Source organism: Ictidomys tridecemlineatus, chromosome 3 (assembly GCF_052094955.1).
Source record: "Ictidomys tridecemlineatus isolate mIctTri1 chromosome 3, mIctTri1.hap1, whole genome shotgun sequence".
NCBI lineage: Eukaryota > Metazoa > Chordata > Mammalia > Rodentia > Sciuridae > Ictidomys > Ictidomys tridecemlineatus.
In genome coordinates, this window is record NC_135479.1 from 12589102 (window position 1) to 12600885 (window position 11784).

Sequence of the window (11784 nt, forward strand, 5' to 3'; positions counted from 1 at the left end):
AAAAGACCCAGGGGAAAAAAGCCACAATTGCTAAGTCAAGAGTCGCTTCCCACATATCATGCCTCTTGCCTAACATGTTTCTGAAAGTTGTGTAAAATCCATTATGTTCCATCGAATCATATTTTAAACATACTTCAAAAGACAACTTGTCAGTAAATCAAAAAGTTGTACAGGTGCACGTTTATCTTGCTTACATTTGGATGTTTTGACAGGCGCCTTCCCTGACTGTGCCAGGTGCTGCTGAGCACTTTGGAAAGGTATCCCAGGGCTGGGGGTGTGGCTCAGTGGTAGAGTGCTTGCCTAGCATCCATGAAGCCCTGACTTCTTCGATCCTCAGCACTGCAAAAAAAAAAAAAAAAAGAAAGAAAGAAAGAAAAAAGAAAAGAAAGGAAACTTATTTCAATGTACCCTGAGCACCCTGCCAGATGGCACTACTTCCATAAGCCACTTCACCCTGATTAGGAAGTGGAGGCTTAGCCCGGTGAAGTAGCTAAGTAGCTTCCCAGTCCCACCGGAAGACAGCTGGACCAGAACCCTGTACAAATTGCCCTGCCCTCCTCTTTGGTGGAGACTGACCACTGCAAAGAGGCTGGTGGCGTTTCATTTGCCTTTTCTTTCACTCATCTTTAAATAGTGAAGACAAATAACAAAAATGCGCGCAAGGATCTGAATAAAAGTTGTTCATGATTACTTCTGTCTTCTTGAACACCTAAAACTCAGAAACCCTGCACGTCTTCCTGAGGCCCTGACGCTGGGAAAAGGGCCTTTCCAAGCGGGATGTTTATTAGGATTGTTTGTACAAGCCAAGCGCACCTGGAGCTGCCCAAACCCAGCGCACTCCGGCTCTGCTCTGACAGGGCTTCCGCAACTCTAGCAGTCGGGCTCCCCGCAGTCCTTCCTCGGCCAGCGCGGGCACCGGGGACCGGCGGCCTGCGCGGCCCCGGCGGCCTCCTACCTTGTCCCAGAACACAGCTCTCTCTCCACAGCCGCAAGCCCCGGGGGCAGATTTCTGGACCTCGTCTTGCAGACCAGACCCCCACCCCGACCCTCGCCTGGCTGATCAAACTTTACTCATAACTTTACCACTCGGGACTTCACTCTGTAGGCGACACGGGGGGCGCGCGCCCCCCAGGCCTGGAGAACCGGCCCGGGCCTGCGGGCGACGCCCCGCCCCGCACGAGCCCGCAACAGGAGGGGCGGCCGCCAACCCGCGCAAAATTCCACTGAGAACCTGGGAGGAGGGGTGGGAGGGGGGAAATGCGGGAAAACGAGAACCTGGAGCCCCTACAAGGAAGCCCTCCGTTCGGCCGCCGCCGCCGCCGCCACCAAACGGTTTCAAATCCTTGCGGGCCGCTGGGTCGCCGCCGCCCAGCAGGCCGGGGGCGGGGACTACCGGGCTCGCCTTTCCCCGCCCCCTGCCCCACCCCTCGGGCTGCGGCCGGCTCTCGGGCGCCGTTGCCGTGGCGACGCTCCGGGTTGCGTCCACTACCGCCCCCCAGGCCGCAGGGGAGGGTTTCCGCGCCCTCCGGCGGCTGCCGGCGCGCGGCGCAGTTGTCATGACGACGCTCGAGCGGTAGCCACTACTCCCTAGCGTATGGGGGGGCGGAGACTTCCGACTCCGCATTTCCCGGTCCTCCCGGCGGCGGCGTGCGCACCACGCTGTTGCCATGGCGACGCTCCAGCCCACCGCACCGTGGTCAGGCTCACTTTCTACACTGGCAGCTCTTCAGCAGTCCCAGGCCGATTCTTCCAAGACAATTAGGCTGTTGTTTTGCACCGTGCTGCCCTAGAGCATCCTACTCACAGAGTAGTTTGTGAGCCTCTGAAGGGTCGAAGAGAAAAAAAAAAAAAAACAAGTAAAGGACAAAGAAAAAAAAGGATTGCTGAAGAATGTTCACGGAAGGGTGTGTGTCCATTATTTGGACACAGGTCACAGTTAAATGGGTGGAAAGATGTGAGAATTTGTCCCTGATATCTTACAACCCGTATATATGAGGGTGATGGATTATACAGAAAAATGAGCAATGTCTTTTTTTTTTTTTTTTTTTTTTTTTTTTTTTGCTATTATAAGTCTGAAAAAACCCTGACTCTGAAGATCTGGGAAAAAAAATAAAAATGATTTATGTTTACCAATTCGGTGGAAAACAATAACATCAAGTGGGAAATGTAGTTTTTTTCCTCTTCCCAGGAAGTCTCATCCATCTCAAGGCAATATTCATATTTGCTTTGCTACATTGTGGTGTTCTTTGGTCTCTTACATTTCTAGAAGCTGTGAACTAAACGTATTTTTTAAAATACCAGACAGAAGCAAAATTTAAATTGTAAAAACACTCACTTAAATGAAATCCGGTTTACCACTGTTTTTCATCTAATTTCACAACAGGATTCCTTCTGCAGACTCTTTGCAATGCATTCAATATGTGCCAAACTTAACATTAAACACAGCTTGAAGCATCTTTTCAATTTTCCATAAAGAAAATAGAAGGTTCATTCATTCGTAACTAGTTACTTTCAAGCTTCCAGAAGGAAGTCATATTCTTTTCAAAGTGCTTTTCAAACCTATCTCACTGGAAATAAACACCAACAGTCCTTTATTGTTTCAGAGATAAATCTAAGGAAAAGAATATTACAAAATGCTCTTAAGATTTAGTTTGCAAAAGTGCATTGAACATGTTTATAGCTGAGGAATGATCCATAATCCAGATCATTTTCACTGAGAATCAAGGACGCCACACCAAGTAGGTAGTTGCAGGAATATGACCTATCATTGAAGACATTCAAAATACATAAGGGGTAGGGAAGACTTATTGGTCAAAGGATACAAAATTTCAGTTACATAGGAGGAATAAGTCCAAGAGTTCCATATGGTAATGTAGATAATAGCAAATATTGTATTCTTGAATACTCTTAATTCAGTAGTTTTTGGAGTATTTTCATCACAAAATTGATTAAGTACATCAAGTAATGCATGTATTAATTAGCTTGAATTAACCATATCACAATATATACCCATTTTAAAACATCCTCTTGAACACAATACATATATAATCTTTTATCCATTAGAAAATAAAAATGCATAACCAGATTACTGAAAGAACATGAAAAGAATTTGATAAATGGCGTCTAAATGAATATAAAAAGGAAAATTGAAGATTTTTTTAAAAGGAGGATCAAAGGAAAAAATGTAACAAGGTCAAGTTTATCTCAGAGGGAATGAGAAAAGAAATTTTACTTCCTTCACATCTATCCTCAAATCTCTCAAAAATAACTCTATTTCAAAAATATTGGTGTAGATACAAAATTAAGACATTCACCATATTTTTCTCCTCTAAAAAACTTGGGAGTCAAGGTTTCAAAAACTTCCTTGTGAACTTCTCTGGTAATTTGAATGATTTTAAGTAATAAACACATTAAGAAGTGCAAGACACAAGAACAGATGTTAGTGACTTTGAATCACCATAGTAGATTATCAATTTTTTTCCATTCATTATTAAGAATAATCAAGAGTTAGCTGTAAGAATTTTGAATAGCATATTTTTTTTCAGATTGCAGAAGTTTTCATCTAAATAGTCAAGTTTTAGTGATTCACCATTTTACATTATTAAGATATTCTGTATCATTAGAAAGAAATGCATGAAAGATTTGGTTATCTTGAAGGAAAGCAATTTGTAAATACCAAGTAGGGAAATTGGAAAATATTGAAAGATTTAAAGATGAAAATAAAAGTTATGTATAATCCTTCCATTAAAGAATAACCACTTGGGCTGGGGTTATAGCTCAGTGGCAGAGCACTCGCCTAGTATGTGTGAAGCACTGGGTTCAATACTCAGCATCACATAAAAATAAATAAAAATAAAGGTATTGTGTCCATCCACAACTAAAAAAAATTGAAAAAGAATAACCACTATTAACATCTTCATATATTTAATTAAATCATATATATATATATCTTACCATTTTTAATGTTGACTCATCATTCTATCATTTGGATATAATGTCATTTGCTTAATTATTCTCCTGTAGTTACTAAAATTTACTCTTGTAAATAATGCTGCAATAAATGTCTTTGACTTATACATCATTGTTGAAATTTCATCTAACTCCATACAAGAGATTTCTATGGACATAAAATGTCATTAAGGTTTTTTTTAACCTGTATGGCCAATTGGCCTTCTAGAGGCATTTTGCAAATCTGTAATCCCACTCAACAGTCCATAAGAATGACTGACTCATATTAACAATTTTTTGGATCTGTTCTAACAATATCTTTAAAAATCGCATCCCTTGGGGCTGGGATTGTGGCTCATCGATAGAGCACTTGCCCAGCACGTGTTCGATCCTCCCTGGGTTAGATCCTCAGCACCACATAAAAATAAATAAATAAAATAAAGGTACTGTGTCCAACTACAACTAAAAAAATAAATAAATAAATATTTTTAAAATAGCATCTCCAAGGACGTGAAAAGATACTTTTCAGAAGAGGATATTCAAGGGGCTGGGGATGTAGCTCAAGCGATAGCGCGCACGCCTGGCATGGTTCCATCCTCAGCACCATGTACAAACAAAGATGTTGTGTCCGCCAATAACTGAAAAATAAATGTTAAAGTTCTCTCTCTCTCTCTCTGCCTCTCTCTCTCTCTCTAAAAAAAAAAAAGAAGAAGAAGAAGAAGTAGAAGAGGATATTCAATCAATCAACGAATATATGGAAAAAATGTTCATCTTCTCTAGCAATTAGAGAAATGCAAATCAAAACTACTCTAAGATATCATCTCACTCCAGTCAGAATGGCGGCTATTATGAAGACAAACAACAATAAGTGTTGCCAAGGATATGGGGGAAAAGGTACACTCATATATTGTTGGTGGGACTGCAAATTGGTACAGCCAATATGGAAAGCAGTATGGAAATTCCTTAGAAATCTGGGAATGGAACCACCATTTGACCCAGCTATCCCTCTCCTCGGACTATATACCCAAAGAACTTAAAAACAGCATACTTCAGGGATGCAGCCACATCAATGTTTACAGCAGCACAATTCACAATAGCTAAACTGTGGAGCCTAAATGCCCTTCAGTGAAAGAATGGGTTAAAAAAAATGTGGCATATAAACACAATGGAATTTTACTCAGCAATAAAAAAGAATAAAATCATGGCATGGAGTTAGAGAAGATAATGCTAAGTGAAGCTAGCCAATTCCCCAAAAAACAAATGCAGAATGTTTTCTCTGATATAAGGAGGCTGACTCATAGTGGGATAAGGAGGGGGAGCACGGGAGGAATAGATGAATTCTAGATAGGGAAGAGGGGTGGGAGGGGAAAGGGAGGAGGCAGGGGATTAGCAAGGATGGTGGAATGTGATGGACATCATTATCCAAAGTACATGTATGAAGACATGAATTGGTGTGAATATACTTTATATACAAATAGAAGTATGAAAAATTGCTCTATATGTGTGTGTAATAAAAATTGTCATGCATTCTGCTGTCATGTATTTAAAAAATAAAACCAATAAAAAAAATCCTGAAACAGTCAAAAATGGCATCCTTTTTAATTAAAAATTTTGTAATATTTTATTAGTGTTTTATTTTTATTCTTCTGTAAGATTGTCTCTTTTGCCCTTTTACTATTTTTAAGGAATTTGAGACAGGAGAGATGTGCAAATATCTACATCTTCCATATCTTTAAATTTGTCATTTCAAAATGAGCAATGGCTCCGTACATAGTAATTGTATATAAAACTGATCATCTAAATAATCAAATTTCAGTCGGTGACTCACCATTTTACATTAATAAGATATTCTGTATAACTAGAATGAAATGCATGAATGACTTAGCTATCTTGATGAAAAGCAATTTGTAAATACCAAAAGTTGTGACTGTATTATTATGCTGTGAACTCATTAGAGAGAAACATCGAATAATCCCATAACCAGTAAGTTCTTTAAATTGGGTAGTAAATGATTCAGAACATTCCATTTACAGACCACAAAAGTATAAATTATAGCATAAATAGATATAACGTAATGAGTGTAAAAAACAATAACTAAGAGGCATAATCCCTTTTGTTCCCTAGTAAAAGAATCCCTGCCTTCAGCACAGTGATTCAGAATTCTTTCCTCATGCAGAAAATTCCATCCCTACTTCTGCTGTTTATCCGACCTTCTCAGGGAAATTTATGCTAAAGTCTATTAACAGAGATAAACTGACTCTTTTTCTTCCCTCACCTTCAAAAATACACACATTGCTCTAGCCAGAATCCATACAAACCAGCAGTCAGTGACTACAACATGTCCCATTATCTATGCAATAATCTTCCCTAACCAACCTATTACAGCACTAGGCTGTAAAATTCCAACTTTAGAGTGCAATTATTTCCAAGAAGAGTCATACATACTAGCTTAAGTGGCAGTGTAAGAATGGTACAAAAGCCATAGTTCTGAAGTTTGAATGTCCGATTCTGTCACTTGTTAGCTTTGTGTTATGGATAACCCCATTTACATAACTTCTTTGAGCTTCAATGCCTTTATCTTCCTTATGAGACAATCAGAAAGTCTGAATTAACAGAGACCAAATATTGTATTTGAAAAAAATTTCTCAGTCCCAAACACAAGGAGACTTTGATATTAATCTTATTTCCAAACTCCTTTGTGAGCACTTTGAAATGCAAGAAATGCCACTAGGAGGCAGCAATAACACACAAAGAACTAACTATCCCATACACACACATAAACATACATATTCACACACACAGGCACACAGGTATATGATCACATGCATACAGAGAACATTCAAACCACTTACAGATTCACATACACATGAATACCATGTACAACACACATGCATTTAAACACACATAAAGGCCAAATATTGTCACACACATAACAGTCCATACATACACTCTCACATACACAGGCCAATGTCTGCCATGACTTGGAAGTGACTCCCCATCATTTAGGTAGTAGCTCATTTGATTTCACAAGAGCATATTCAATCTGGGAGGCTACACAGGAGCATGAACATCTGGAGGCAAAAGTCACTAAGGTTTATCCCGGAGACTAGATAGTGTACACTCAAAGGAGATTCTGCTTATAATCCTGATTAGAAATGACTGCAACTGAGACAGGGTGCGGTGGCACAGGCCTATAATCCCAGTGGCTCAGTCTTGCTCATGCCCCATGCGGTGGTGGAAATGGGGTTACCCTCAGTGGAATGGGCTGAGAAATAAAAGCTAAGAAAAATAGAACAGCGAACAAACCACAGTACACACACACAAAAAAAATAGTTTCAAAAGCAGGGGCAGGACAGCCAAGCCGATCAGGATGGATCAAACTTCTAGACTGTGGCCAAATGGAGCCTACGTCTGCTTTATTTATATTCGGAAACATCAAAGGCCTTCCATAGAATGTTCTTCACCAAAAAAGGTTAAAGGTAGGTGGGTTGTCCAGTTCCCAACGGGTTATGCCCACCTCCGGAGCTACTGCGAGGCATTTTCCTAGTAGAGTGAAGATAAAGGTCACGTGCATTGGACAATGTATTGCTGAGGGAGAGCCACGGGTAATTCAGATAATTTGCAATGCCAAACCTAAATCTCCCTGGCTACCATACGGAGAGAAGATCCTCAACTAATTCACGGATGGCTTCCCGCAGCTCAAGAGGCTGAAGCAGTAGGATCACAAGTTCAAAGCCAGCCTCAGCAATGGCAAGGTGCTAAGCAACTCAGTGAGACCCTGTCTCTAAATGAAAAATGCAAAATAGGGCTGGAGACATGGCTCAATGACTGAGGGCCCGTAAGTTCACTCCCCAAAAAAGAAAAGAAATGAATGCAATTGATAATAGATAAGCTGAGGTGTGAAAGAACCTAAAGTTATTCTTTTTCGCTAAAAGGAAACCTGGATCATTATTCTGAGGGACTTGCTGAGGGTAGACAAGCCCATCTACCTTCCCTTCCTGTTGAGAACCTAGTGTCGGGATTGTAGAGATGCTATATCCAAAAATTCCCCACAGAAAGTCTGGAAAATTTATAAGATCAGTGCAAATTCTAATAGAGGCTGATGATCAACCTGGTATATGAAGATGTAGAAGAAACTAAAGATAGTAACTCTGGAGAAGGGAGGCCAATAAAGTTAGAAAGGTTATGGTAACACCCACCTCACTTGCATATAAATATTTTTAGTTTTAATGGATTAATTTATGTAAATTGCTTGCCACATGCTTGGTGCATAAGAAATTCTCAATCAATGCTAGCTACTATTAAAATAGAACAATGTCCACTATTTATTGTGTCTATTTTTCACCTTGCTAAGCATTTTATCTTAATCCTCCCTAAGAACCCTGATACTTAGAAATCATTTCACCATCTCACAAATGAGAAAATGTACTCAGATAAGTCAAGAAGTTTTCAAGAATGGAGTCAGGATTCAAACTCACATCTTCCTGATTCTGAAGACCATGTTCTTACCTGGATGCCAGGACTCCTCACCTGTAGAAAGGTAGGTAGCGACATTTTCTGTGGCTTCTGCAGAAAGCACTATCCAGTTAATGTAAGTCACAAAAATATGTATTTTGCTTACATATTATTACTTACAAAATATATCAATTAAAACCTACCAGAAATTAAGAGGGAAATGTTCACATAATTATCTTAAATGTATAGAGACCTAGTAATAAACAGCTTCAGTATAAAGAAAGTAAAAAAAAAACCAACATAATTAAAAAGAGAAATAGAATAATTCACAATTATACATCTGCATTGAAGAATTTGATGCCACTGGAAAAACAACTTCTAATTTATAATATTGGATGCTGGGGCACCATGTGACCAGGAAGCTACAGCTGTACATCATGAACTGTTCTATCCGACCTCAGTCATAAGATCAGTTGTGCCAGCAACAATCCATGTGAATGGGAATAAGTTGAAGTTCCCTGATCAGGAAAGTCTAATCTCCTCATCATCCATTCCTGTTGTACCAGGGCCCCTCCTAAGTACAAACCTATAAGTGTCCCCCAAAAAGCATGTGTTGGGAACTTCATCCCTGTTGTTGGGCCTTAATGAGAGGTGTTTAACTCAGGAGGGCTCCACCCTCATTAACGCTGATTATAAAAGGGCTAGAGACTGAGAGTCGATCTCTTGCTGTCTCATGCATACTTTGCTGCTCTGTGATGGCTTCTTCCATGTTATGATGCAGTAAGAAGGCCCTCACCAGAGACAGTCCCTTGATCGTGGGCTCTCCAGTCACCAGAACTGTGAAAAATAAGTTGCGTTTCTTTATAAATCACCCATCTCTAGTATTCTGCTCTGGGAGCACAAAACAGACTCAGGTAGCTGCAATGCAGCTTCTTTTGGAGAAGGCCTTGAAAACAGTGGCAAAGAAAAAGTCTGCCTCAAGGGAAGAATCGCGTACATTCTCTTTGTGCAGAAAAAAAGATGTGGCTCAAGATTAGAATAAATACAGGAACTCATGTGCAGTGACAAATGGCTTGACAGAGTCTCAGAGGAAAAAGATTGGTACGTCTGGAGTAAAGGCACATGAATGTCTAAATAGGGTGGGCACGAAGTAGGAAGATCTTGGATGCACATGTGCCAATTACCAGGCACAATCTGGCTCTTTTCTTTCTTCCTATAATTAAAAGCATGCATTCAATGAGTCAAAGCTCACAGCTTGACAGAGTCCACTTTAAACTTTTGACACATTCTAGGTGCTGGGTACAACCCTTCATCCTAAAATGTCAAAAATACATCTGTGTGCTTTTTTGGTTTAGTCTTAGTAGCTTTTTGTCGACTCGTGTTTTTTATTCATTCATTCATGTCATGAAATCAGTGGTTTGTTAAACACATTATATGGGAACTGATGTTTTGGTCTTCTTTCTTCTACCAGCTCATCCTGGGTGGTATCGTCCAATTTCATGACCTCAATTACCAACTTTCTGTATGCTGATGGCTCCCACATCTCTTTCCAGAGCCTGAATAGTCTTCATTTTAGCACGTGTGCTCTATTTGGACGTTTTCATGTTAAATGTGTCCTTTCGACATTGCTAAGGGTGTTCATCAGCTTTCCTTCACCGTGACAAAAATGAGACAGATCATTTGTAGAAAGCTTCATTTTGGCTCATGGTTTCAGGAGTTCCAGTCCATGTTCACTTGGGCCAGTCACTCTGGGCCTGTGATGAGGCAAAACGTGACGGCAGGCGTGTTGGGGGAGATCAAAACTGCTCAGTTCATGGCACTTGGGGAGCAGAAAAGAGGGGAAGGGGCTAGGGTTCCAAAGTACCCTCGAAGGGCTTGCCCCCAAAGACCTACTTCCTCCGACCAGGACCCACCTCCTGATGTTTCCACCACCTCCCAATAACCACCAACCAAGTCTTTAGCACCTGTCCTTCTCTAAATTGAAGCAGGCATGATAGGGCATACAAATAAGACCATACAGGCTATTAACATATTGAAAAGCCTCTATTTACCAGTTGGCAAATAGCTGTTGCCCATGTGCTGTGAGTGCCAACCGCTAGACCACCACCTCCTCTCGTGGGACCCTTCCCTCACTTTCTCATGGTCTAGCGAACGAAGGATAATACTGGTACATCAGGGGGCTTCCAGCTCTGACCCTCCATCACCAAGCCCCAGTCCAGCTGCCATCCATTCCAACTCTTTCCAAGCCATATTGGTTATGCCCTGGAGATAGGTCATAAATAATAAATCTCTAAGTAAACCATCTCCCATTCAGTGTGTCCCTTCATGGGCTGTAAACTAGGCTACAGGACTTCAAAAGTTCTGGATTAATGTCTTGGTTGATCCGAGTGAAGAACCATCATTGTGAAGGAAGAGAAAAGCCTGATGGTGAGACTGTTTATTGAGAGGCACTTGGAAATTGAGCAAAAGGCCCACAGCTGGGATGTGTTGTAAAAAGCCAATAATCACCTGCCAGATGCCAAAGGAACTCCTCATTTCATATTTTCACTGCTTCACAGTCCTACCTGGGCCCGCCCATTAAATCCTCCACCAAGTGAGAGAGGAGAAACAGCAAGATGCAGGAAGGTGGCTCTGGGTGAGGACTGGGGAGAGAAACAGCCGCTTTGGAGGGTGAGGGCAGTGAGCGAATCAGGGAAGTGTGGTGGGATTGCTGGGCAGAGCTGAGGGCTTGTGTGAGGTTTGCATTGGTGAATCTAAGGTAGGACTGTGAGTTTTTCCTTTTCTTCCAGCAACATTCAGCTGCTCAGGTACAGACAGACACAGGGAAGGCAGATAGAGCCCTGGGTGGGTTTGGGGCAGTGCATACTGTAGAAAAAGAGAAGGGCGAGGGAGTTGAACACGTGCCAAGAAGTGATGTCTGTGATGGACCTTGGAACCTTAGTGGGGAAAGAAAATATTTTTTGTTCACTTTTTTTTTTGCATTATGTATACCCAACATTAAGGATTCCAATCAAGTTCTTTGGACCTGAAAGTCCACCTTATTCTTCTATGGTGATACTTCACTAACTTGAGGAAGCACAAGAATTAACTGGGAGCTGTGTCATAAAAGCAGACATCTGGAGGTTTCTCCGAACAGAAGACAGGTAACACAGATGTGTGTGGGGGGGTGTCTATAAACCAGGCTATTTAAATTAAAAAATAAAGTGCATTGCATTGTTTTAGGTGAAAGTGTTTGAGAGCAGGATTAGACGATGGGAGCTGGGTCACCCAGATAATGGTTTACCCTTTCCACTTCCCAGCCATGAAATGGTGATGTTCCAAGCCTCTGGGTTTTTTGACTAGATCACACAACTAAATGCAAGACACGAGAAGTAAAGTGGC

The 11784-nt window shown here is 41.1% G+C and overlaps 1 protein-coding gene across 15 annotated transcripts in view; it reads right to left on the reverse strand.

Moving 5' to 3' along the window:
* Cep112 (centrosomal protein 112) overlaps nucleotides 1-1451 on the reverse strand; it is a 451807-nt gene extending 450356 nt beyond the window's left edge. For 3 of the 15 annotated variants that reach the window (XM_078041820.1, XM_078041819.1, XM_021728425.3), the window contains exons 1-2: nucleotides 1276-1443; nucleotides 195-339 (exon numbers count right to left, since the gene is read on the reverse strand). In XM_078041820.1, coding sequence (XP_077897946.1) covers nucleotides 195-307 — 113 coding nt within the window. In that variant the 5' untranslated portion in view covers nucleotides 308-339; nucleotides 1276-1443. Of the gene's footprint in view, nucleotides 1-194; nucleotides 340-813; nucleotides 831-955; nucleotides 1164-1275 lie in introns of those variants that run through there. The other 12 variants (XM_078041821.1, XM_078041818.1, XM_078041824.1 and 9 more) reach the window with 9 other exon arrangements.
* Between the last annotated feature and the right edge of the window lie 10333 nt (nucleotides 1452-11784).